We start from the raw sequence: 26,429 nt of genomic DNA on the forward strand, positions 1-26,429 counted from the left end.
ATTTCTGTTGGGAGTGGCACAAAACAATGTTCTGGGAGGTGCCCACTCTCTCTCAAGTGCTTAGAGTTCTGATGCTATGATTGGCTAGTTTGGCCACTCTGCCAGGCTCAAAAGGAGGCCTCCTAGAGGCAGAATGCTCTCTGACTGCTGGTTGAGACATGGGTTCCTGAGACACGCGTTGCTGGGAAAGAGACACGAGACACACATTGCTGAGTGAGACACCGAGGGACACATACTGCTGGGAGAGAGACTGTGAGAGACTGTTGGCTGAGGGACGGTGGGTTGGGAGAGAGACTGAGCATTCTTCCTGAACTTGAATTGTAGTCTGGTGCTTCCCTAATAAACCTCATAATCTGTGAGTTCTGTGTGGCCACTGCAGCGAATTATCGAACCCAGGAGAGAGGTGGTGGTGCTCTGGGAGGAATGGTTGGAGAAAGGGCCGCAGGGAGGCGGCATGTCTGGCCTTGTAGGAATAGGCCTTGGGTTACTGCTGGTAATCCTGTCTTCCTCTTGTGGGATTAGAGGAGGTCAGAACATGTGGCCTCCTTGCTGTTTTTGCACCTTGTGATTTATAATTTTCTCCCCAAGATTAGAACAGTGCATTCCATCTTGCAACTCTCTTGACTTCCTCACCATTTAGAAGTTCTGTAACTGCACAGTGTTTTCCCTCTTTTTGGTTTGTAGTTGTCCTCACTTGCCAGTTGTTTTCTCTCGTTCCCTGTTTTTAATTTTGTAAGCTTATTTTACTTTGGATATGTCTATAGCGATGGTTTCTGGGTTATGTCATCTTGTGTATTAATGGTTGGTTGTTATTTGCTATTTTTGGTTCTCTGTTCAAAGGACTCTGTTTAGTATCTCTCGTAAGGTTGGTCTGGTTTTAACAAATTCCCTTAGTTTCTGCTTATCTGGAAATCTCCAAATTTCACCATCACATTTGAGGGACAATTTTGTTGGGTATATAATTCTTGGTTGAAAATTTTTCTCTTTCAGGGTTTTATATATACCATCCCATTGCCTTCTCACTTGCATGGTTTCTGGTGAGAAATCAGAGCTTATTCTTACTGGTTGTCCTTTGTAAGTAACTTTCTGTTTTTCCCATGCTGCTTTCAGGATTCTTTCTTTCTCTTTGGTTTTGATGAGTTTGATGATTATATGTCTTGATGATTTTCTATTGAGTTCTGTCCTTTTTGTGGTTTGTTGGAGTTCCTAAATGGATGTAGTCTCATCTTTCGTCATATCAGGGACGTTCTGCTCCAACAAATCTTGGACAATTTTCTCAGTGGTTGTATTTTTCTCTTCCTGTCCTAGCATTCCAGTGACATGTATGTTATTCCTTTTGACATTATCCCACATTATCCTTAGGTTTTCTTCCTTTTATTTTGATCTTCTTTCTGATTGATTCCTTTCCAAAGAAATATTCAGGTATTTGTCTTCAATCTCATTAATATTACCTTCCATTGCATCAGTTCTACTCCTTTGCCCTCTCAATGTGTTATCTATTTCTGACAATTTAGTATTAATCTTCTGGATTTCTATAATTCTTTCTTTTAGATTTAAATCATTTCTAATTTTTCATTTATTTTGTTATTTAGTTCTAGTATTTTCTTCCAAAATTCTTCTTTTTCTTTGTTTTTCTTGGTCTGTCTTTCAGTCCTTTGAAGATACCTAAATATAATTCTTTTGAATTCCTTATCAGAGAGTTCCAATGCTGCTTCTTCCTCCGGGATGTGTTCTGGGTCTGTATCCTGCTCCCTTATTTCTACCACTTTATCTTGCTTCTTTGTGTGGACTGTGATGGTCTGTTATCTCCAAGACATCATGACATTGATGTATTTAGATCTCTGTTAACTATTTGTGAAGAGCAGCCAGTGATGAGTCAGGCTCTTCTTGGTGGTTTATTGTTGGCCCGTTTGTGGAGAAGGATGTGGTGGCTCTCACTCCGTAAATGAAGCTGCAGGAGGTGGGGGTGTAGTTGTGTCATATGGAGACTGTTGCTGTCTTCCACTTAGACAAAAGTAATAATTGAATAACCATCAAAAAAGTAAACGCAAATGGACAAAAAAATACACCATGTAATTACACAGGAACAGTAACCAAAAACAAGAAAAAAGGGAAAAAAAATCCTGCAATATCTGGTGAGAGGGCAATAAGAGAAAAAAGGTAGAGAAGAAGAATGATGAAGAAAAAAATGGGCAAAATGCAAAAAGAAAAGCAAGGAATGGGGTTAACCATGAGGAAAAAAATATATATTACCACCAGAAACAAGGAAAAGAAAAAAAGCTGAAAACTAGAACCTGGGAGGGGAAGTATAAAGAATAATAGTAAAAAGACCAAAGTAATAATAATAGTAGTAGTTTTAAAACTAAAAAACAAAAAGAGAAAAAGAAAAATTGGGGCAGGGTGGAGCAGGACACCCAGGCTCAATCCTAGCACACAGACTGGGATGGAATTCCTGCTGGCCCAGAAGGTGTGTGGAAGTAAGGGATTACTGCACCTCCATTCACTGAGAGGGTTGTGGGGTATAAGATTAACAAGGAGAATGTTGCACCTTTCCAGTCATCTGGGTCTTGAATATCTTTGGGATTTCCAGCAAGTGGAGCCTGTTCTTAAGTCCCTGGAATCTGGGAGAATGCTGTCACTTTAAATATCCAAAATGGTCAAGCTGCTTGTGAACATTCAAAATGACTGCGCCCTCCAGACAGACAGTAGTCCACAGCTCAGCCCGCCTTCTCCTTCGCTGCTTCCCCTTTTATTCACCAGCCACCAGAGCAGTCCTCCATGCAGTCCCTGGCTAGCACGGCCAATTTTTAGGTTAATTCTTAGGTCCTACCACCACTCGGCAATATCCAAGCTGTCTGTGCCGTCAGGATCACTGCCAGACCACAGTTCCTTATGTCTCCTTTTTTGGTGTTTTCATGCAGATTCTTCTGCTAGTTCGAGTTTAGTCCACTTCTGTATCTTTCTCTTTAAAGCCCAGCAGTCCAAGATTATCTTCTGTATCTGTGTTAATTGGTTCCCTTTTCTTTTTGAAGAGGGTCTGTGCAGTCTTTCTGCCTTTTCCGCCATCTTACTGGAACTCCCTCCTTTGATTTCTTGACTGCTGCTTCCATGGGTGTTGATTGTGGATCCAAGTAAAATGAAGTCCTTAACAAGTTTGGTCTTTTCTTCATTTATCATGTTGTTGCTTATTATATGTGTTACATACTTGAAGGCATAAGTCTAAGGGAAAAATTAATTGGGTTGTTGATGAAAAGGAAGTAAGAAAGGATGGAGTAGGAATACACAAATTTCTTCATTGCTTATTCTTAGGAGTCAATAAAACAGAAACCGTAACAAAAGAATTAGGACAAAACATATCTGACATACAGTGAATAGACTAATCTAATCTATTAAATGAAATTGATTCTTAGATAGGATCATAAAGCAGAACTCAACTATTTCATGTCCTGATATGAAATTATTTGTGTATTAACTGAAAAAAAGCAAATCGGATCTGACTCGTAGCAACCCCTCCTTGGGTTTCCGAGGTGGTATCACTACGGAACTAGATTGCCCAGCCTTCCTTCTAAGGAGTGGCTGGTGGGTTTGAACTGCCAGCCTTCTGGTTAGCAGTCATATGCCTTAAGTGCTATGCCACCAGAGCTCCCAAGGTGTGTATAATAGATAAAATCTATTGTGTTCATGATGCATGTTCAAGTTTTGACAAATTCTAGGATGTTGCACAAGAGATTCTAATAATGGTTACTTTCAGGGAAGTGGTGTTTAGGTGGCTAAGGGGCAAACTTGGACTAGAAATTTTGTTTTTGCTGTGTTCCATTTTGAATCTTTTGATTCCACTTAACTATTAAAAAATTAGTAATTTATATTTTTAAAAATTCTTCCCAACTTAGCCTTATATTAAGTTAAACTGCATTTTCATAGTACCAGGTGCTTATAGAAAAAGTAAAGAAACTATTAAAAAGACCAGAGAACATAAAAGAAAAATGAGCTTTAATATGTAATGTACAAAGAAGTTAGTAGAGACACCAACTCCAATTCACTACCTCCCTTGCCCTGTCCTCTGCCAAGTCTTTCTCTTTCAGATAATCATGATTGACTATAGAAATAATATTAATATCCCTTTTGGACCACAAATTGACTGATGTTAGACCCTCATTTTTACAAGTGTCCATGGGAGAAGTCATAAGGAGTTGGGTCTCACAATCTCACAAGAACAGTAAGATGTGCCATACAGTAGCACCACCATTAGTGTGGTAGTCCTTTTATAAGTTTGGCTTCTCTTCCTGTCAGTGTACACCAAGCAAATTAAGTCAGAAGCAAGTCTTTGTTGTTGTTATTTGCCATCCAGTCAGGTCCACTTAGTGGTAACAGAGTCAAACATTACCCATTCATATGCCATCTTCATAATAGTTGGTACCATTGAGTCCATTCTTCTGGCAGATAGTGTCATTCTATCTCATTTAGGGTTTCCCTTGTTTTCACCAGCCTTCTAATACTGTACAAAACAGGATGTCGATTTCTAGTAATTGGGCTTTCCTGATGATGCGTCCAAAGTAAAGGGGCAAAGTTTTGCCATCCACACTTTTAAGGAGCATTCTGATTCTGTTTTTTCTGAGATTGATATATTTGTTCTTTTGGCAGTCCACGGTATTCTTCACCAACACCACAGTTCAAATACATCAGTTCTTTTATCTTTCTTTTTGATTGTCCAGCTTTCACATGCATATGAGGCAATCAAAAAGACCAAGGCTTTTCGGTTGGGCACACTTTAGTCATCAAAGTTAGCTGTTGTTTCTTATTGGGCAGTGTCAATAGTATACAGAATGAAACAGTTAATAAAGCCCAATAACGTCATGCTGATTCAGGAAGCATAAATGACATATATAGTGGTGTTTCAGAAAATAGGCTCAGTGTTGCATCTTGCACTGATAACAACAAGAAATCGCCACAGTAATGGTTTGACTTTTTTTTTCTTTTCCAAAGCAAAAAATTAAACAATATTCTATAGGGAATATACTCAGACACCTACTTAGTTATCCCAACTTCTACGGTGAAATAATAAGAAAATAGATATTTTAAGGAAAACTTTTTAAGCAGTTATCCTTTGTTACATGTTAGAAATGGTACTAGATACTCTTATTCTGAAAATAGAGAAATATCAATCATTTCATTATGATTTTTGCATTTTGTGGGTTCTTCCTTTTTTCCTAGGCTTCTGTTTTACAACCATACATTGTTAAAAATGAGAGGTAAAAACATTTCCTAGTTTTTACTTCACTGTGCCACATTTTTTAAATGTACCACATGCTCTAAAAGTAACTTGAAGTGAAGTTGGTCAAGCAGTTTCATGATGAGGGATAATAGGTCTCTTATCCATTACCATCAAGTCGATTCTGACTCATAGTGACTCTGTAGGACAGAGTAGAACTGCTCCATAGGGTTTCCAAAGCTGTAATCCTTATGCAAGCAGACTTCCACATCTTCTTCCTGGAGAGCAGCTGCTGTATTCAAACCACTGACCTTTTGGTTAGCATACAGGCAGTTAACCACTGTGCCACCAGGGATCCTTATAGGTTTCTTGGTTTGCATTATACTTGTAAGGAAGAAAGCTTTTGCTGTAATTCTTGGATTCACTGACACTTAAATATTTAGTTTGGCTAAGTCCAAATTAAAGCATTTTCTAATGGCATTTGTGTATATTTCTGTTAACTAATGTTTTTTAATATTATTTCTATTTTTGTGACAGGAAAGTTTTAAAGAGCAACTTTCCCCTCAAAAATTGGGCTTCTTAAATGTGACAGAACTTGTTGGAGCTCTTAGCGACATTCTCCACGTTGAATTCAGGGAAGGAGAACAAGACTTACTAGTGTTTGATGCTGATATGAAGTCTGTACCATCTGGTGAGTTGAATTACAATACAGTGCAAACCCATTCTTAATGTGCCCTTGTAAGGATAGGGAGAAAGAAAGCATTGGTTACATAAGATTCTTTATTTTAACCACACATATCACACATATGTGAGCTCTAGTGGTGTGGTGCCTAGGGCATTTGACTGCTTACCAAAAAGTTGGCAGTTCCTCCTAGGAAAGAAGATGAGTCAGTCTACTTCTGTAAAGATTTACAGCCTTGAAAACCCAATGGGGGTCTCTATCAGTGAGAACTGACTCAGTGGCAGTGGGTTTGGTTTTTTGGTTTGATCACACAATTAGCCATGAAAATATTTTGTGTATAATGATCTTCTTGTGATATTGGTTGCAATAAGGTTAACTTGTATTATTAATAAAGACCATCTGAATTTTTAAATTTGCTTTTCTTCAATAGCCAGATTTTTGGTTAATTCTGAAGGAGACCAAGTTTCCAAAATGATGTTCTGGTGGGAAGCACTAAATAGTTTAATGGTTCCTAACCCTGGCTGTGCTTTAGAAGATTTTTAGAAATACATGGAAATTCAGAATAAATATGTTTGTATTGTGACCTAACACTTGTATTTTTTTTAATAAACTTTATTATTTTGAGGTAATTTTAGGTTTACAGAGAAGTTGCAAAGGTAGTACAAAGAGTTTCCATAACTCTTCACTCAAGTTTTCCCTAATATTAACATCTTACATTACTTTGATATATTTGTCAAAACTCAGGAATTAACATTGATGCATTACTATTAACTAAGTTCTAGACTTTATTCAGATTTCATCAGTTTTTCCAGTAAAGTTCTTTTTCTATTTCTGGGTCTACTCCAGGATACAACATTGCATTTAGGACACTTAGTTTTTGACTTAATTTATTTTTTCTTTTGAAAAAAAATTTTTTTTGAGATTAATTATAGATTCACATGCAGTTGTAAGAAATAATACAGAAAACTTTATCAAGTTCCCCCAAACCTATAGTTTATTAAGGTACTTGTATTTTTATAAGCCTCTATAAGTGATTATGATAGCTCTTTTGTTCAAAATGCAAACATTTTTGTTGATTATTAAATAACTCATGTTCATTTCTAAAAATATTTAAACAGCATAGGTGAGTATAAAATAGAAAATAACATTTCTCATCATTTTACCCCCCAGAAATAATGCTGTTAATGTTTTGATATGTAGCCTTCCAGAATCTTTTCAGTGTGTATATAAACAGTTGGGATTTTTTTAATGTAGAAAAGCAGTATAAAAACCATTATGTATTTCTTTAAAATATCCCAATAATACAAAGGTAAGTGGTGTTAATAGTTTTTAGAGTATGTCTTTCTGGAACTATGTAATGTAATTATTAATCACATGCATGTTTTTTTTAACAAAACAGTATTAATATTGTGTAAGTCATTGACTTTTATTCTTTATATATTTTAAATGTTTTTACATGTCATTATTACAGGTTTATTTCACTCTTGTTAAGTACATAGACTTCTTTTATGTGTCTATATTATAATTCATTTAACCAGGCAGCTATAGATGGGCATTTAGATTTTTCTAGTTTTCACATTATAAAAAATACAGTGATAAATCTTCTTGAGCCTGTGTCTTTGTGCACTTCTTAGTTTATTTCTTTGGAAGCCACTAGGGCTTTAGGTCTATCTGGGGTCTTTTTAAGTGTGCCAGTCTTATATTCATCATACACATATAAATTTGAACACACTATGTGATTGATTTAGAAATTCCCTAAGAATGGAAGCATCATATAATGGAATATTAATTAGTCACATACATTGTACTTTAAGGTAAAAGATATGCTATAGCACTGAATGTTCATTGCTTGAGTTGAACAAGAAATAAATTCAAATCAGGATGTTGAAAAATAAAGCCTTGCACCAACGTTTAAGAAGGCTTACCAGACTGTAACACCTATCCACCCACCCACATACAAATAAAGACTTGTTCCCATTTAGATCATCCATTATATCTCTCCACACAGAAAAGTCTGTAATGATAGGTTCATTTCTCTTATTTATCATTGTCTCCCCAGTGCCTGGCACATAAAAGGTGCTGTGTAACACTTGTACAAATTATTTTAATGAATATGCTTAGGCTACTTTACCAGCCATTTCAGATGGATCTGTTTCATCAGTCAGGAATTCGTGTTTCGTTCAATCAGATAAGAAAGTGGAAGACAAAGGCAGTCCCCCTAGAAATTCACCGTCTACTGCTGCTGTCAAGGAAACTACATGGAATACTCCATTGAAAAATCTTAAAGAACTAGAACAGAAGATTCACAAGAAACCTAATCTTGTGGTAAAGCCTTTACAGCTGGTGAGTGATTTTTATAGATTGTATACTGTAGATTTGGTGTCATGGAAAGTAACAGGATGAATGCAACTTTAAACCAAAATTCTTCTTAGGAAAAGTCTTTAATTCTAGAAATACTGTTTCTTGGAAGAGACGAGATCTTCGGTCTGAAGTCATCTTATGCACTATTTCTTCTAGTTTTCCATGTTTTTTATATAAGTAACTTTCCTGTTAAATCTCATTTTCAAGTTTTCAAATGGTTGAGAATATTAGACAGTTCTCTCGTGCTGCCATTGCTGATTCTCTATCATTGTATTTTAAAGTACAGATTTGAAAAACATTAAGAGCTTTAGAAGGGAGAATTGAGGAACTCTGTTTTGCCTGTTGGCTTAGTGACTTTTGTAAATGCCCTTTCACCTATATTTAGTTATTGGGTGCTTTTATTTTTCCCTTTGTTTATCTCCATACACTCTCCCCTCTGTGTTCTCATTTCCCATCACTTATTTTGTGTTAAGTAATTAATTGCTTTCCTTCTACCATCTGTACCTGGCTGCTTTTATGGAGGGAAAAATTTTTGTTTGGAGGCCCTCCTGTGTTTTCTGGAGGACAGTAAAATGGCAAAAGAGTAAAATAATGTATTTTAGAGTGACAGTGTTTAAGGAATCCTATTTTTCATTTGAAATATAGTCTGAAATTTAATGTATTCTGTAAAGTTGGTCATTGGCAGAGTTTAGTAGGAATCCATCTTGGGATAGCTTAGCCTTAATATTTGAAGTATCGTGTTTTAAATTTTGTGTAAAGCAGTTGTATAACACACTTTTTAACAGTTGCTTCAGATCATAAGGCAGTAGTTTTTACGATTATGGATTCCATTCTCAGGGTATTCTGATTCAGTAAGTCTGGGCTAGAGCTGAGGAATCTGCATTCTTATCCTTTCCCAGGTGATTCTGATAAAGGTGATTAATGGAATATACTTTGTCACAGGGTTTGAAATGTCACCTAAAGATTTATAGTTCGTTTCTTTGATTTATTTATTATTATTATTATTTATTCATTATTTATTTTATTATTTACTGTAGCAAGTGGGCATAAGCAAATCACAGCTCAGCTTGGCAATGGCAAATCATGATATCCCACCAGATGCTGTACGGGACAAGAAATTATACAGACTCCCACCATTAGACACCAGTACTCTTGTTGGGGTCTTTGTGGAGTATATCATCTCTCCTAGTCAATTCTATGTCCGAATCTATAGCAGGGATTCATCAGAGTTACTCGAAGACATGATGATTGAAATGCGGTAGGAATCTGTTTTCTTCCATGTATTTTTCATGTATCTCACTCTGACCCAACAGTTCTGAAACATTTTTTGTCTCAGGACTCTTAAAAATTGAGGACCCAAAAGAAGTATTATTAAAGATAAAATAAATCCATTATATGTTACTATAAATAGCATATTTTTAGGAAAAAAAATAACTTTTTCCCAAAAATATTTAGAAAATTTAATGCCTTAAAAAATTCATTATTTAACATTTTTACAAATCTCTTTAATGTCTGACATAATAAAAGACACTTGGATTTTAATATCTGCTTTTTTGTTTAATCATTTGAAATAAATATATTGTTTTGGTTGAAGTAGATGAAAAAAATCTAGCCTCACATAGCTATGTAGTTGGGAAAAGGAGTATTTTGATAATCTTTAAAGAAATTTGTAAAGTTTTTTTCTTTGATAGCATACCCAAACTTGGCAAGTGGTCCTTTCTTAAGATTAATTGCAGTGTGAATTTGAACGTTTCATATTCTATTATATTAAAATCCATTGATCTACTTTTGTACTTTGAATGAATCCAGGATTGACTACATAATTGTAGGTGCCACTGCAAAATGAAAATTGAGACTACTTGTTTAAAAATTATTAAGAATTTTAAGACAGCAATAACAGAGCACTAAACCAAGCATAAGGCCCTTCCAAGTGTGTACTCAAAGAAGGCCAGCCCTGAACAAACCTTCTTCCCATGTATGATTTTATAGCATCATTCATTACTCATTTGGGAAACATGGTTCATTGAGTTACGCTGGCACATAGTGCCTCTAAGACAAGATGACAATGAGATAGTCAGTTGGCAGTGATAAGCCACTATTAGTTGGGATTAGGTTTAGCTCCTGTTGCAAAGATTTAACTTAATGATAGAAGGATAAAGAAGATAAGAATTTATTTTTCTTCCTGTAATAGTTGAAGTATAAGTAGTCCCAGTGCTGATAAGGTATCTCCATATTCTTAGGGACCAAGGTGTTTTCTAGCTTGCTACTCCAGATAGTATGTTGCCCCATCTACATGGTTAAGGATGGTTTACCACCACATCCCCTGGATCCTCATTGCAGCCAGTAGGAAGGGAGAAAAGAAAAATAGGGATGGGGTATGCCCTTTTCTTTGAAAGATACAATCTGAGAAGTTGCACGCTTTACTTTTTTCACATCCCATCAGCCAGAACTTAGTATTTACGTAGCCACACTTAGATGAAAGAGAGACTAGGGAATATGAATGGCCATATGCCCAGTTAAAATCTGGGGGCTCTATTACTATGACGGGAAAAAAAAAGAGAATGGATATTGAAGGACAACTAACATCTCTTTCATAGAGTTGGAAATACATTGAAAACTCAGAAAGGTTGCAGGGGCTAGAGATAGAGATTGGGAATCATCAATTTATCAGTAGCATAGTGGCTAAGGCACTTGACTGCTAACCAGAAGGCTGGTGGTTCAAACCCACCAGCCACTCCTCGGAAGGAAGATGGGGCAATCTACTTCCGTAGTGATACTGCCTCGGAAACCCAAGGAGGGGTCGCGATGAGACAGGGCCAACTCGACGGCACATAACAACAACAAAAACAGTATAAGGCATGAAAATGGATGAGATGGTATACAGCAACAATAGGAATAAATAGCTAATATTTAAATGTTTTCTGTGTTTTGACATTGTCCTAAACTTTCATATATTTTAATTATTTTAACCTTTGCAGCAGCCATATGAGGCAGTTTTTATTACCTGCATTTTATCAACCAAAAAAAAAAAAAAATACTGAGGGAGAAAAAGATTAAGTATCCTGCCTAAAGCCATACAGCTAGTAAATGATGGAGTCAGGGTTTGAACCCAGAGTTACTGGTTCCAAAGAGCTCTTATGTTACACGTCCCAAAGATAAGACCCCAGAGAACCCGTATTTCCAAGGGAATTACAGACCAAGTAATGGAGGAAATTGCAGAACCAAATTACTGAGGAGAAAGAAGTAGAAGAAAATTGTGTCTTGGAAACTAAGGTAGCACAGAGTTTTAAAGAACAGAATCAGGATAATGCTGCAGAGAGATGAAGCAAATTGAAAGCTGAGTGAGAAGCTATTGGGTTTGGGAATTAACAGGCCACTGATGTCTTATTAAGTCCATTTCAGGGAGTGCTAGAGAATAAGTTGGGTTACACTGTGTTCATTAGAGAATGTAGATAAGAAAATGCATATGTAATTTTATCTTTGAAGAAGTTTATTGTTGAAAAGATTTGCATGAGAAAAAAATTAAATTAATTGGAATTAATATACATTAACAAATACAAAAAGTCAGGATTTTTTCTTTATTGTTTGCCAAGATTTTCTTCCTCTTGAGAAATCAATAAAAATGATCTTTAATTTTTGCTTCTTCTATGGATTGTATGGAATTCTACAGGCGCTGTTATTCTAATCAGCTGGTTTCTGATCGATATGTCATGCCAGACTATTTAATCCAACCAGGACATCTCTGTTGTGTAAAGATTTCTGAGGATAAGTGGTGGTATCGTGTCATTATCCATCGAGTCCTTGGGAAGCAAGAAGTTGAAGTGTTCTATCCAGACTTTGGAAATATTGGAACTGTCCAGAAGTCCTCTCTGAGGTTTCTCAAGTGAGTTAAAAGTTTTAATAAGCATAATGGATGCAAAAAGGCTTGGGGGCAGTGTCCTCTGACCTGTGAGAACACTTCATGAGGGAGAGAGAGAAGGATCAACAGCAACAGCCAAAGCTGATTCCTATAAAGGCAGAAGTCAGACATGCTGCCACCCTCCAACCTTCTTAACAATTCTGATACCAACCATACCTCCCATAGCACTCTACTTCTGTGCTGGTTTCAATAATTTGTTGCAGTGGCCACATAGAACTCACAATACTCATGATTATGGGGTTTATTAGGGAAGTACAGGTTACAATTCAGGTTCAGGAACACTCAGGTTACAATTCTTTGATCATGACAGTCCCCTCTGCCATGCCCACAGGCACACCTCTTTGGTCTTTGGCCTCTCTATCTGGCCTCTGGCCTGCTTGGGCAAGTGTTATAAAGCTCTTTAGCTTTGCCAATAGTTACACCTGGGTGCACCCCGCTTCGCAAGCAAGCCTTCTGCGGGCCAGCAAGCCTGCCATGCTGTCTCGTGCTGCTCTCTTGGTTCTGCTGCCTCTGCTGCCATCATCTCTCTCCTGTCTCCTCAGTGGAGGAATCTCAGGTTCAAGGACATGCTCCACTCCACCTCCAGCTCTTCTCTCTTGATGACAGTGAGATCCCCCTTTTCCATCTCTGAGAGGGCTCATTTTAACTCTAGCAAAATGACAAAACTGACCAGTCTCTACATTAGGGTTCCATATACCTTATTTCCATGTTCCCACTCCAACAAGGGTGCCATATACCTTATTTACATTACTGACTAGCTATCCAATCCCCTTGGTAGACCATAAGCACCTCACATTTGCATAATTCCACTCAGTTGTCTGGTGGGAGTCACAAAGACCATGACAAGAAGAGCCATACCAAGTAATTCACTGTACCGCAGTGAACAATATTAAATTTAGAATCATAATGTTTAAGCTTTATGACATTGAGATCTCTCTACCTTTGCTTTCCCTTCCTCTACTCTTATCTCCCTCCATCCTTCCCTTCTATCCATATGTTATAGATTGAGTTGTGTCCCCCCAAAATGTGTGTCAACTTGGCTAGGCCGTGAGTCTCGGTATTCTATAACCACCCTCCATCTTGTGATCTGATGTAATATACTATGTGTTGTAAATCCTAATCTCTATAATGTTAATGAGGCAGGATTAGAGGCAATTATGTTAATGAGGCAGGATAGGTTGTATCTTGAGTCAATCTCTTTTGAGATATAAAAGATATTAAATAATTGAGCAGAGATCAGAGGGACCTCATTACCACCAAAGAAGAGCTAGGAGCAGAATGTGTCTTTTGGACCCAGAGTCCCTGTAATGAGAAGTTTCTAGATCCAGGGGAAGATTAAAACACATGGAGATCTCCAAGAAGCACTGGGCCTACAGATTTTGAAAAAAGACAAGAACCTTCCCCCAGAGCCAACAGAGGGAGAAGATTTTCCCCTAGAGCTTGACTTAGGACATGTAACCTCCTATACTGTGAGAAAATAAATTTGTTTGTTAAAGCCATCCACTTGTAGCATTTCTAGTATAGCAGCACTAGATAATTAAGACACCATCCTTCTTCCTTTTTAGTGCAAACTTGGCAAATGGTCATTTAGTTTCACGTATGGATATTAACCTCTTGTGTTTTCTTTCACATGACTGAATCTGAATGGACTGTGACACTAAATTCCCATTTCTTATTAAGAAATTTGGCATAATTGAAATCAAGAAATGGATTAGATATACTGTAGAATGCAATTTTTTAAATATGATTTAATATTTGTGTATTTGATTATCTGTTGTAGGTGCTGCTACACAAAGCTTCCAGCACAAGCTATCCCCTGTTCTTTGGCTTGGGTGAGACCGGTAAAGGTATGTTTGCTAGTTTCCTATTACATTAGCAAGCATTTTAGTACTTATATGTGCCAAGAATGATACTGGTTTTTCAGGATATTAAAAATAAAACATGCTACCAGCCCTCAAATCATTGTGTATATTTGAAATAAAGACATGTAGATAAAAATTCTTGTACCATGTTATATTTGCTATAATAGGATTTTTTCAGGGAATGGTAGTGGTGCAGAAGGAGAAATGCTCATTTCTGTCTATCGTAGTCAGAGAACACCTCATAAGAAAGATATATTTGAATGGAAGAGCAGGAATATAACTAAACTAAAAAAGGAAGAAAGACATTCTAGGCAAAGGCAGAGTAGCATAAAACATCTCAAATTTGAGGAATTGTACATAGTTCTGTTTGGGTGCAGAATATGGAATAGGCTGGAGTGGGCATATGGCAAATGACCTTCAAGAAATAGGAAGGAACTTATGTGGAAATCTGTGTTGAAGAGTCTGAATGTTGTCCTTTAGATGCTGGGGAGCAACTGAAGGGTGCAGATAGGGAACTGCTACAGTCAAATGTATGTTTTCTAAAAGAAATATCTAGTAACATTGTGGGAGCTGATTAGAATGGAATGGCGCAGAAGACTTTTTTGTCCATACAGGTACATATGTTTGTGTGGTTATAATGATCTTATGCACCTTATTAGAATGATATTTCCTTTCTGTTTTCTCTTTACTTTTCAGATTTTTTTAAGGAGTGGATAATCATTTTATGATGAAAAGCACATTTTAAAAAGAATCTACTTACATATAATCACTTGATGAATTATTCAGGTTAAACAGACAAAAAACTCGTAATATGTATGGAATGCATAACTAACAGTTCAGATTCAAACACATCCAATTTAGAAACTTGATGTATGTTTTCTTTCTAGCTTATTTTATTGGATATTGAAGGTGAGAGTTTATGTAGGGTTTTCAAGGTTACATAATAATAATCATAATATTTTATATTCTTCTTTTTTCACATAGCATTGTAGATAAATACACTGATAAGTTATCACAGTTCGAAATTTTAATGGATTCATAATAACTTATTGAGTGGATGTGCATTAACCATTCCTTTATTGTTGAACATTCAATTTGCTTCTAATTTTTTAGTATTATACATAATGTATGCAGTGTATACTCCTTGGGCAAATCTGTATTCAGGATTGTTTCCTAGGCTGAATTTTAGCCTTACTAGGTTTCTTTTTATTACTTTGGCCATCAGGAAGCTTAGGGCTAAATTTGTGGCCTACTTAAGGAGCTCTGGTGGCACAATAGGTAAGGCGTTTGGTTGCTAACTAGAAGGTTGATACTCCAAACTCACCAGCTGCTTGGCAGGAGAAAATGAAGCAATCTGCTTCTGTAAAGATTTACAGCCTTGGAAACCCTGTGGGGGTTGCTGTGTGTTGGAATCAACTTGATGGCAGTGGCTTGGTGTTTGTAGCCAATATTCGTTATTCTCATATCAGCTAGATGGCTTCCATATTTTATTCCTATCTTAGTTTCATTTTCTTTTTTCTTACTTCCTAAATTCCTTCTAGTATTATGGCTTTTGCCCATTTTGAGAACTGAAATAGCTTTTTCAAAGTATTGTTGTGTATGACTCCTTCTCATCATTTAGATCTAAACCCAAATGTTATTTCCTAAAAAATGACCTTGACCATCCAATTTAAAGTATACTCTTCCACTTCAGTCAGTCTTTGTCACCTATTTTTTAAAATCTTCATAACACTTATCACTGTCAGATATTACTTGTTTACATGTTTATGTGTCTTCCAATGAAAGATTTAAGCTCATGAGATCAAGGCCATTGTCTTTACCACTCTGTCTCCAATTCCTAGATCAATATTTGATCCATGGTAGTGCTCACTAAACATGTTTTTAATTAAGCAAACATGTCTCACTCTATTTCTATATCTTTTTTATGATTTCAGAAATAATTACTTCATTTGATAATGGCAGAGTAGCATGGTGGGACTAACACTCACATATACAGTATCAAAAGCAGGCAGAAAAGCAGAAATCTAGAAGACAGTCCTGGTGATCTACTTCCAAAAGGTTGCAGCCATTGCAAAAAACATGGAGCACAGTTCTACTCTGACACATACGGGGTGAAAATGAGTCAGAATCTACTCAACAACAACTGGTTTCATTTTTGGTTTATCTTTGAAAGTTAAATTGCAGTGAGTAATACAGAGAGCTTTTCAGCTTCTTTTCTTTTCCCAATTTATAGCTTTGCTGGCTTTAGAGGACAGGTTGGGGCTGGTGAAACAGAAGTGAAGGGGGGATATATTTGAGGAGAGAGCCACAAAATAGGGAAAATAAAATTAGTGTATATAGTCTTCCTAATGGCTTGACTGTCTCCTAAACTTTGCAAGCACTGGGGAGAACCCAGTAGTTCTGGTGAAAAGTCAACAGCTGGAATTTGAAGGAACTCGACATAGATTTCAATTGCCACTGACTGCAGGGAAGACCGACTCTGGGGTTTGAATCTAAGCAATTTAATTACCTGTTAAAGAAAAGTATCACTCTTCAGAAGAGTATAACAGAAAACAGAATCTCCTCAATGTATTGATAATGTCTCCCTACTGTCCTATTAAAAAAATACTAGACATGCAAAGAAATAGGAAATTGTCATATATACTTTAAGAAGAAAAGTACCATATTTTTAAACAAATAGCATGCACGTTACACATTTTTGGCCAACTTCACCTTCCCCAACAAAATATTTTTATAAACACACTATGGTAATTTTTTTATAACAACATGTAAAAAATTAGCATACCACATTCATGAAAATACAAATATATCTCTGGGGGTGGCAACTGACAAAAATGTATAACACCCACAATATTTGTGTACAAATGTAGTAGATGAAAGAAACTGACACTGAGATGACCCAGATGTTGCAGTTGTAAGACAAGATCTTTAAAGCAGCTACAACAAATATGTTCAGAGACTTGCAGTATGAAATTGACAAAACATTTAACCAAGACATATTGATTATTACTGGCGATTGGAATGCAAAAGTTGGAAACAAGGAAGAATATCAGCAGTAGTTGGAAAATATGGCCTTGGAGGTAAAAATGATGCTGGAGATTGCATGATAGAATTTTGTAAGACCAAGACTTATTTATTGCAAATACATCTTTTCAACAACATAAATGGTGGCTATACATGTGGACCTCACCAGATGGAATACCCAAGAATCAGATTGACTACATCTGTGGAAAGAGGTGATGGAGAAGCTCAATATCTTCAGCCAAAACAAGACCAGGAGCTGACTGTGGAACAGACTATCAATTACTCATATGCAGGTTCAAGGTGAAGCTGAAGACAATTAAAAGAAGTCCACGAGAGCCAAAATAAAACCGTGATTATATCTCACCTGAATTTAGAGACCATCTGAAGAATAGATTTGTTGCATTGAACACCAGTGAATGAACACTAGATGAATTGTGGGATGATGACATCAAGAACATCAAACATGAAGAAAGCAAAAGGTCATTTAAAAGGGAGGAAAGGAATAAAAGACCAAAACAGATATCAGAAGAGATTCTGAAACTTGCTCTTGAATGGAGAATAGCTAAAGCAAGTGGAAGAAGTAACAAGATAAAAGAGTTGGACAGATTTCAAAGAGCAGCTCAGGAAAACAAAGTAAATTATTATAATGAAATGTGAAAAGACTTGGAGTTGGAAAACCAAAAGGGAAAACATGATCAGCATTTATTAAGCTGAAAGAACTTAAGAAAAAAAGTCAAGCCTCAAGTTGCAATATTGAAAGATTCTATGGGCAAAATATTGAATGATGCAGGAAGCATCAAAAGAAGATGGAAGAAATACACAGAGTCACTGTACAAAAAAGAATTGGCCAACGTTCATCCATTTCAGGAGATGGCATAGATCAGGAACCAATGATACTGAAGGAAGAAGTCGAAGCTGCACTGAAGGAATTGGTAAAAATCAAGGCTCCAGGAATTGATGGAATACCCACTGAGATGTTTCAACAGATCCCACACTCGAGGCACTTACTCAAGTATGCTAAGAGATTTGGAAGACAGCTACCTGGCCAACTGACTAGAAGAGATCCATATTTGTTCTCATTCTAAAGAAAGATGATCCAACAGAATGTGGAAGTTATCAAACAATATCATACGCAACTGAAGTTTTGCTGAAGATAATTCAAAACAGTTGCAACAGTATATTGACAAGGAACTTCCAGAAATGCAAGCTGTATTCAGAGGAGGATGTGGAATGAGAGGTATCATTGTTGATGTCAAATGGATCTTGGCTGAAGCAAAGAATACCAGAATGATGTTTACTTGTGTTTTACTGACTATGCAAAAGCATTTGACTGTGTGGATCATAACAAATTGTGGATAACATTGAGAAGAATGGGAATTCCAGAACACTTAATTGTGCTCATGAGGAACCTGTACATAGACCAGAGGCTGTCTTTCACACAGAACAAGGGGATACTGCATGGTTTAAAAACAGTAAGGGTGTGCATCAGGATTGTATTCTTTCACTATACTCATTCAATTTGTATGCTGAGAAAATAATCCAAGAAGCTGGACTATATGAAGAAGAACACAGCATCAGCATTGGAGGAAGACTCATTAACAACCTTTAATATGCAGATGGTTTAATACCAGAAAAGGTATATATCAGGGTTGTGTTCTTTCACTGTATTTATTCAATCTGTATTAAAAACTCATTAACTGTATTAACTCACTAACAACCTGTGATATACAGATGACACAACTTTGCTTACTGATAATGAGGAAGACTGAAGCACTTACTGATGAAGATCAAAGACTACAGCTTTCAGTATGGAGTACACCTCAACATAAGGAAAATAAAAATCACCACAGCTGGGCCAATAAGCAACATCACGATAAACAGTTTTAAAATTAAGAAAAGTGTGTGTCAAGGTTATATCTTTTGATGCTGAGCCAATAATCAGAGAAACTGCACTATATGAAAAAGAACGTGGCATCAGGACTAGAGGAAGACTCATTAACAACCTGCTCTGTGCAGATGGCACAACCTTGCTTGCTGAAAGTGAAGATGACTTAAAGCACTTACTGATGAAGATCAAAGACTACAGTCTTCAGTATGGATTATACCTCAACACAGAGAAAACAAATCCTCACAAGTGGACCAATAAGCAACATTATGATAAAACAGAGAAAAGATTGAAGTTGTCAAGGATTTTGTACTTGGATCCACCACCAAAGCCCATGGAAGCAGCAGTCAGGAAATCAAAGGATGTATTGCACTGGGCAGCTCTGCTGCAAAAGACCTCTGTTTAAGAGCACACATGTCACTTTAAAAATGAAGGTGCACCTGACCCAAGCCATAGTATTTTCATTAGCCATGTAAGACCTAGACAACGAGTAAGGAAGACTGAAGAAGAATTGATGCATTCAAATTGTGTTGTTGGCAAAGAATATTGAATGTACTATGGACTGCTACAAGAATGAACAAATCTGTCTTAGAGGAAGTGTAGCCGGAATGCTTCTTAGAAGTGAGAATGTCTGGACTTTGTCTGTCGTACTTTAGTCATGTTGTTAGAAGAGACCAGGCTCTGGCAAGAATATCATGCTAGATAAAGTGGAGGGTCAGTGAAAAAGGGGAAGGCCCTCAAGAAAGTGGATTAACATGGTGGCTTTGACAAAGGGCTCAAACAGTGTAACGATTCTGAGGATGGAATGGGACTAGGCAGTGTTTTGTTCTGTAGTATGTAGGGTCACTGTGAGTCAAAACCCCCTCAGTGGCACCTAACAGCAACAACATCTGAACATACTATTATTTTGTAGTTATTCTAAAAAGATATAGAGGTAGAATTCTAGGTCGACAGTAATATCTTCAGCACATTAAAGGTGGTTTCCCTTACTGCTTTTGAGAAGTCAGGTGTTCATATAGTAGACATTTGTTTGAGGGCAAATCCTTTTTCTTTATTGCTGTTTTAAGATTTTCTATTTGTCACTAGTATTCTTCAGTTTTGGTATAGTGCTGGGTTTTTTTCCCCCTTATCATTTTGTTTGTAGGCTGAATCCTCAGTGACCTGCAACTATGCCACCTAAGCCCACAACTCAGTAGTCATCGCCTATAAATCATCCTAGGAGCTCTGGTATCATAGTTGCTAGGATAATTATAGGTGGTGACTGTTGAGTCACGGTCTTAGGTGGCACAGTTGCAAGTCCTCCTTTCAGTTGCATCCAGTATTTGGCAGAACAAAGAAAGTCAGAAAGCAGCTTTACTTTTTATTTACTTTTCCATTTTAACTTCGTCAAAAGGCAATTCTAATTTTTCAAAGGTCATTGGCCAAGGAAGTAAAGATACTTTTTGTCTTATCAGTTATTTTCCCCACTTAATATTTCTTACTTCTTTTTCTCACAGAAAGAAAATATTTTCTCTTCAAATATAGGCAAAAGAAATCTTTTAGTTTTCTTCTATGCCCACGTAATTTTCAAGACGCATATATTTGAGAGAAGTATTGATTTGGGTGAAGGGAAAGGCAATATACCAAAAGCAAGTGACTACCACAGTAACACTAAGGAAAAGGAAGACACAGAGAGGTGCACAAAAGGTGCAGACAACAAAGGTAAACACTGTTACATACACAATACTGTACTATCAATAATAACAAACAATCTATGGGAGGATACATAGGTAGATAATCTGAATGATCAGGTATGGGTAGGCAAAGGGAATATACCCAGGAACATATATAGCTTTGCTGTATCTCAAAGATTTTGGTATGTTGTGTTTTTATTCTTGTTTGATTCAAGGAATTTTTTAATTTCACTTTTTTATTTCTTCTCTTGCTCAGTTTTTAAGGAGGGTGTTACTCAGTTTCCATGTGTTTGCTTTTTTTCTGTAGATCTTCTATTGTTGATTTCTAATTATATAGCATTGTGATCTAAGAAGATGCTTTCCAGTATTTCAGTTTTTTAATTTATTGAAGCTTGCTTTGTGGCCTAACATGTAGTCTATCCTGGAAAATGTTCCATGTGCACTGGAAATGACTGTATATTGTGCTGTTGGGTGAGGTGCTCTGTAGATGTCTATAAGGTCAAGTTGGTGAATTGTATTGTTTAGTTTTTCTGTGTCTTTGTTGAGTTTCTTTCCAGTTCTATCTTTCATTAAAAGTAATGTATTAAAGTGTCCTGCTGTGACTGTGGAGTCATCATTTTTGTCTTTTCAATTTTGTTGAAGTCTGATTTATGTATTTTGGGGCTCTTTAATTGGGTAAATAGATACTTCTTATTGTTACGTCCTCTCGTTCAGTCGATCCTTTAATCTTTATATAATGTTCTTCCTTGTCTCTTATGGTGGTTTTTGTCTTGAAGTCAGTTTTATCAGAAGTTAATATTTCCATTCCTGCTCTTTTTTGATTACCATTTGCTTGATGTATCTTTTCCCAACCTTTGATTTTTAGTTTATTTTTGTCTTTTTCTCTAAGCATGTCTCTTGTAGAAAGCACATTGATGGGTTACGTTTTCTTATCCAATCTGCAACTCTCTGTCTTTTGAGTGGTGTATTTAATCCATTGACATTAAGTTATAATTATAGACAAGTATGAATTTGTTGCTGTCATTTTGTTATGTGTTTTTTCCTGGTGTTGGTGATTTCTTTGTTACATACAATTTTCTATGCTGAGTTCATTTTGTTTATGAATCGTGTTTTCATTTCCTATGTTGCTATTGTTTTAGTGTTTGCTAAGTAGTTGTGCTTGTCCTCTATTTTAATGTGAAGGTTTATTATTTTTCTTTGAGGTTACCCTGAAATTTATAATATTCTTCAGAAGTTTAGAACAATGTGTTCTATCTCACAATTGTCTTGACTTCTTCACCATTTGGAAGTTCTGTAGTTACACTATTTATTCCCTCTTTTTGGTTTGTAGTTGTCCTTATTTACCAACTAATGTATCTGGTTCCTTGTTTACAGTTTGTAAGTTTGTTTTACTTTGGATACTTCTCTAACTGAGTTGGTTTCTGGGTTACATCATCATGTGAGCTGATCATCAGTTGTTGTTTGCTGTTGTTGGTTCTCTGTCCAAAGTACTCCCTTTGGCATCTCTTATAAGGTTAGTCTGGTTTTAACACATTCACTTACTTTCTACTTATCTGGAAATGTCCTAGTTTCACCATCATATTTGAGGGACAGTTTTGCTGGATATATAATTCTTAAGGAGCTCTGGTGGCATAGTGCCTAAAGAATTTGACTGCTAACCAGAAAGCTGGTGGTTCAAACCCACCGGCCACTCCACAGAAAGAAGACTGGGCAATCTACTTCCATAAAGATTTACTGCCTCGGAAAAGCCAAAGGGGGTCGCTATGAGTCGGAATCGACTCAAAGGCATTGAGTTTAGTTGATTTTGGTATGTAATTCTTGGTTGGAAATTTTTTCTTTCAGGGTTTTTTATATACCATCCCATTGCTTTCTTGCCTGTGTGGTTTCTGACAAGAAATCTGACCTTAGTCTTAGCGGTTGCCCTTTGTAGGTAACTTGTTGTTTTTCCCATGCTGCTTTCAGGATTCTTTCTTTGTCTTTGGTTTTTCTGAGCACCAGCCACTCCTCGGAATGAAGAAGGGGCAATCTACTTCCTTAGTGATACTGCCTCAGAAACCCAAGGAGGGGTCGCTATGAGTTAGGTCTGACTTGATGGCACATAACAACAGCAACATACCTCAGTGACTTTCTTTTGGGGGTCTATCCTGTTTGGGGTTCATTGAAATTCTTGAATGGATATAGTCTCATTTTTCATCATATTAGGGAAATTCTCTTCCAGCAAATCTTCAACAATTTTCTCTGTGGTTTATTTGTCCCTTTCTGTTCTGGAATTCCAGTTATAAGTAAGTTATTCCTCTTGATGGTTTCTCACATGAATCTTTCTTCAAATGAAGACTTTCTTCATTTTGTTTTTATCTTTTTCTGATTGATCCCTTAACAAAGTAGTATTGAGGTATTTGTTTTCAGTCTCACTAATTCTGTCTTCTATTGATTCAGTTCTACTCTTTTGCCCATTTAATGTGTTATCTATTTCTGAAATTTTAGTATTAATCTTGGATTGCTATTTATAAATTTTGTATCATTTCTGATTTTTTGTTTATTTTGTCAGTTTGTTCTTGTATTGTTTTCCCAAATTGTTCTAGAGTTTTGTCTGTGTTTTCCTTAATTTTGTGTGTTTTTCTTGATCTATTGCTCAATCCATTGAAGGTACCTAAATATAATTCTTTTTAATTCCTTATCAGGGAGTTCCAATGCTGCTTCTTCCTCAGGGATGTATTCTGGGTCTGTATGTATCCTGGTCCCTTGTTTCTCTTGCTTTATCTTGCTTCTTTGTGTGGACTGTGATGGTCTGTTGTCTCTGAGACATTGTGACATCCTTGTATTTATATTTAATTGGTAATTGTATGTCATTGTGATTTGCTCAAGATTTTTTTTTTTTCTTTGTTTTGTTTTGATATATCTGAGTAGGCAGGATACTGTGCTTATCTATTCACTAGTTTGCAGCAGTTAGGTACTCTTCGTCTGTCTTCTGGTGGGTGTGATAAAGAATGAGAGTGTGTGCACAGATCTGTTAGCTGTTTGTAAAGAGCAGTTAAGGGTAAATTGGGCTGGCATAGGCCACTATCTGTCTCTGGTCAGTTGGTGCCGAAGCAAGTGGTGGCCCTCACTCAGCCCCGGCAGTGGGGCTGCAGGAGGTGCAGGTATGATTGGGTTGTATGGGCACAGTTGCTGTCTCCCACTTAGTTAGAGAAAAAAAAAATCCAAAAACTACCAAAAAAATAAAATTGAGGGCAAAAAACACAAACTGCATAAAGAAACAGGAACAATAGCAAATAAATAAATAAATGAGAAGAAATATTTAAAGAAATACTTTAAAAAGACAAAAGAAATAGAGGGGGGAAACCCCCACAATATCCTGGGGAGGGGAGACTAAGAGAAAAGAACAAGAGTACAAATAAAGAAAAATGAGAAAAGTGCAAAAAGAAAAACTAAAAGAAAGAAAAAAGACAGAAACTTGTAAAAGGGAAAAGAGAGAGAGAGAACACTAGGGAAGGAAAAGAGAGAGAGAGAACACTAGGGAAGGAAAAAAGAAAGAGGAAGAAAAAAATAATTTAAAAACAAAACTGGGTGTTGAGGGCAGGGCATCCAGGTTTGGTCTGGGCACACAGACTGGGATGGAATTCCTGCTGGTCCACAAGGTGGGTGGAGGTGGGGGATGGCCACACTTCTGTTTACTAAGCAGGTGTGGGATATAAGAGTAACAAGTGGAATATCGCACCTTTCCAGTTGTCAGCCTCCAGTGCTGTGCCCATGCTGTCCTTTGCAAATGGAGCCTATTCTTAGGTCACTGAGATCAGATCACTGCTTGCAAATGTTCAAAATGGCTGCTCCCTCAGGACAGCCAAAAGTCCACAGCTTAGTTTGTCTATTTGCTGTTTTCCTTTCTAGTTGACAGCCACCAATGCAGTTGTCCATGCAGTCCTTGGCAAGCATGGCCATTAGATTCTTAGGTTGCTGCCTAGAGCCTAATGCCACTTGCAAATATTCAAATTGGCCGTGTCATCAGGATAGCTGACAGTCCCCAGCTCTGTTTGCCTCCTTATTCACTGTTTTCATTCAGGTTCTTCTGCTAGTTGGTATTGAATCTGCAGCTTTATCCTTCCTTTCAGAGCTCAGGCCTCCAGGATTATCTTCTGTGTCTGTTTCAATTGGTTTCTCATTTCTTTGTTGAAGAGGGTCTGTGTAGCTTGTCTGCCTATTCCACCATCTTGTCAGAAATTCTAACCATAATACATGTTTGGCAGACAGTATTTCTACTTACATACTTGTATGCGCTACAAGAATGTCCATACATATAATAGAGTTAATGGGGCAAAATTATGTAATTTCTTAGCCATAGCCAAACATCTTGAGCAAGTGAGTTGTTGGGCTGCAGGCTCAGACCATAGTCATGGGGTCATCAAGCTGAATTGGCATAACTTACTACACAAAAGGCATTATTCTGCATCATGCTCTAGTGAGTAGTGACTGGGGTCTTAAAAGCTTGTGAGTGGCCATCTAAGATGGAACAATTGGTCTCTCCTTGTCTGAGCATAAACAAATGAAGAAAATCAAAGACACATGGAAACAGTTTTGTCAATGGGATTAGTAGACCATGAGAACAACCTCAGCCTACATGACCCTGAGACCAGAAGAAGTAAATGGTGCCTGTCAACTACTTGGAAAGGGAGAAAAATAGGAGATCCTAGATAGAGTGGGAGAAAAGTGGAACAAAGCTCAAAATATTTTTTAAAAAAAAAAAAGACTGGGCTTACTTGTCTGATAGAGACTGGTGAAATCCCTGAGACTTTGGCCCATAGTCACCCTTCAGGACTGGAATTGAACTCACTCCCCTGGTTTCCAACCAAACAATATACAGACCTACAAGGTGAACAGGTACACTAAGTAGGTACACTCCTTAGAACAGTCAACCATGGGAGGACAGAAAGTCCACATTTACACAAGGAGGACATGAAGGCATAGGAAAGAAGGATACAGGGAAAAGATAACCACAAGGAGTAGGTGGGAAGAGAGTTGTTACATTGTAGGGATTGCAGTCAATGCCATGAAACAAAATGTGTATGAACTATTGAATGGAAAACTCTGTAAACTTCTACCCAAATCACAATAATACATTTTTAAAAGTGTATACATTTGTAATTCTTTTGTATGTACGTGTTATTGAAAAAATACACAGCAAAAAGTGTATAATGCAGTGACACTGATGAAGTGTTTTTATGTGTGGATTTATTCTTGTTTATCCTGCGTTGGGGTTCATTGGAATTCATGGTTTGATGCTTTCATTCAATCTAGCTGATTTGTGCCATTGTCTCTCCAATTATTGCCTTTTCCTTATATCCATATTTCTATTAATGCTTTCGTTTTCTGAGACCATAATTAAAAGTGTATTAAACCTTCTCAATTTATTTTTTAACCATTCTTCTGTATTTTATATCTTTCTGTGTTTCCATGCTGCATTCCGGGTAACTTTTTTCTCATTATCTTCCACTTCACTGATTTACTCTTTGATTCTGTCTAATTTGCTTTCAGATCAACCTATTAGGTTTTTAACTTTGGTTATTATATTTTTAAAATTCTTTTTTCATTCTTTCTTAATTCTGTTATATCAGTTTTCATAAATTACTGATCTCTGCAGAAGTTTTCAAGCTAATCTTGTTTTTCCTTTAAGCATAGTAAACTTATTTGTTTTATAATTTGTCTCAAAATGCAAATATATACAATGAGATACCATCTTGCTCCAGCACTAGTAGCAAAGTTCAACAAGACAGAAAATAACAAATGCTGGCGAGGTTGTGGAGAGATTGGGACTCTCAT

At 36.7% G+C, this 26,429-nt stretch overlaps 1 protein-coding gene across 1 annotated transcript in view; it reads left to right on the forward strand.

Moving 5' to 3' along the window:
• Nucleotides 1–26,429, forward strand: part of TDRD5 (tudor domain containing 5) — a 150,672-nt gene that overhangs the window by 83,901 nt on the left and 40,342 nt on the right. The window contains 5 exon segments of the mRNA XM_042780521.1: nt 5,747–5,900; nt 8,035–8,234; nt 9,290–9,510; nt 11,923–12,135; nt 13,952–14,018. Coding sequence (XP_042636455.1) covers nt 5,747–5,900; nt 8,035–8,234; nt 9,290–9,510; nt 11,923–12,135; nt 13,952–14,018 — 855 coding nt within the window.

This window comes from Orycteropus afer, unplaced genomic scaffold (genome assembly GCF_000298275.1).
Source record: "Orycteropus afer afer isolate SDZICR_OR568_19922 unplaced genomic scaffold, OryAfe1.0 scaffold00043, whole genome shotgun sequence".
Classification (NCBI taxonomy): Eukaryota; Metazoa; Chordata; class Mammalia; order Tubulidentata; family Orycteropodidae; genus Orycteropus; species Orycteropus afer.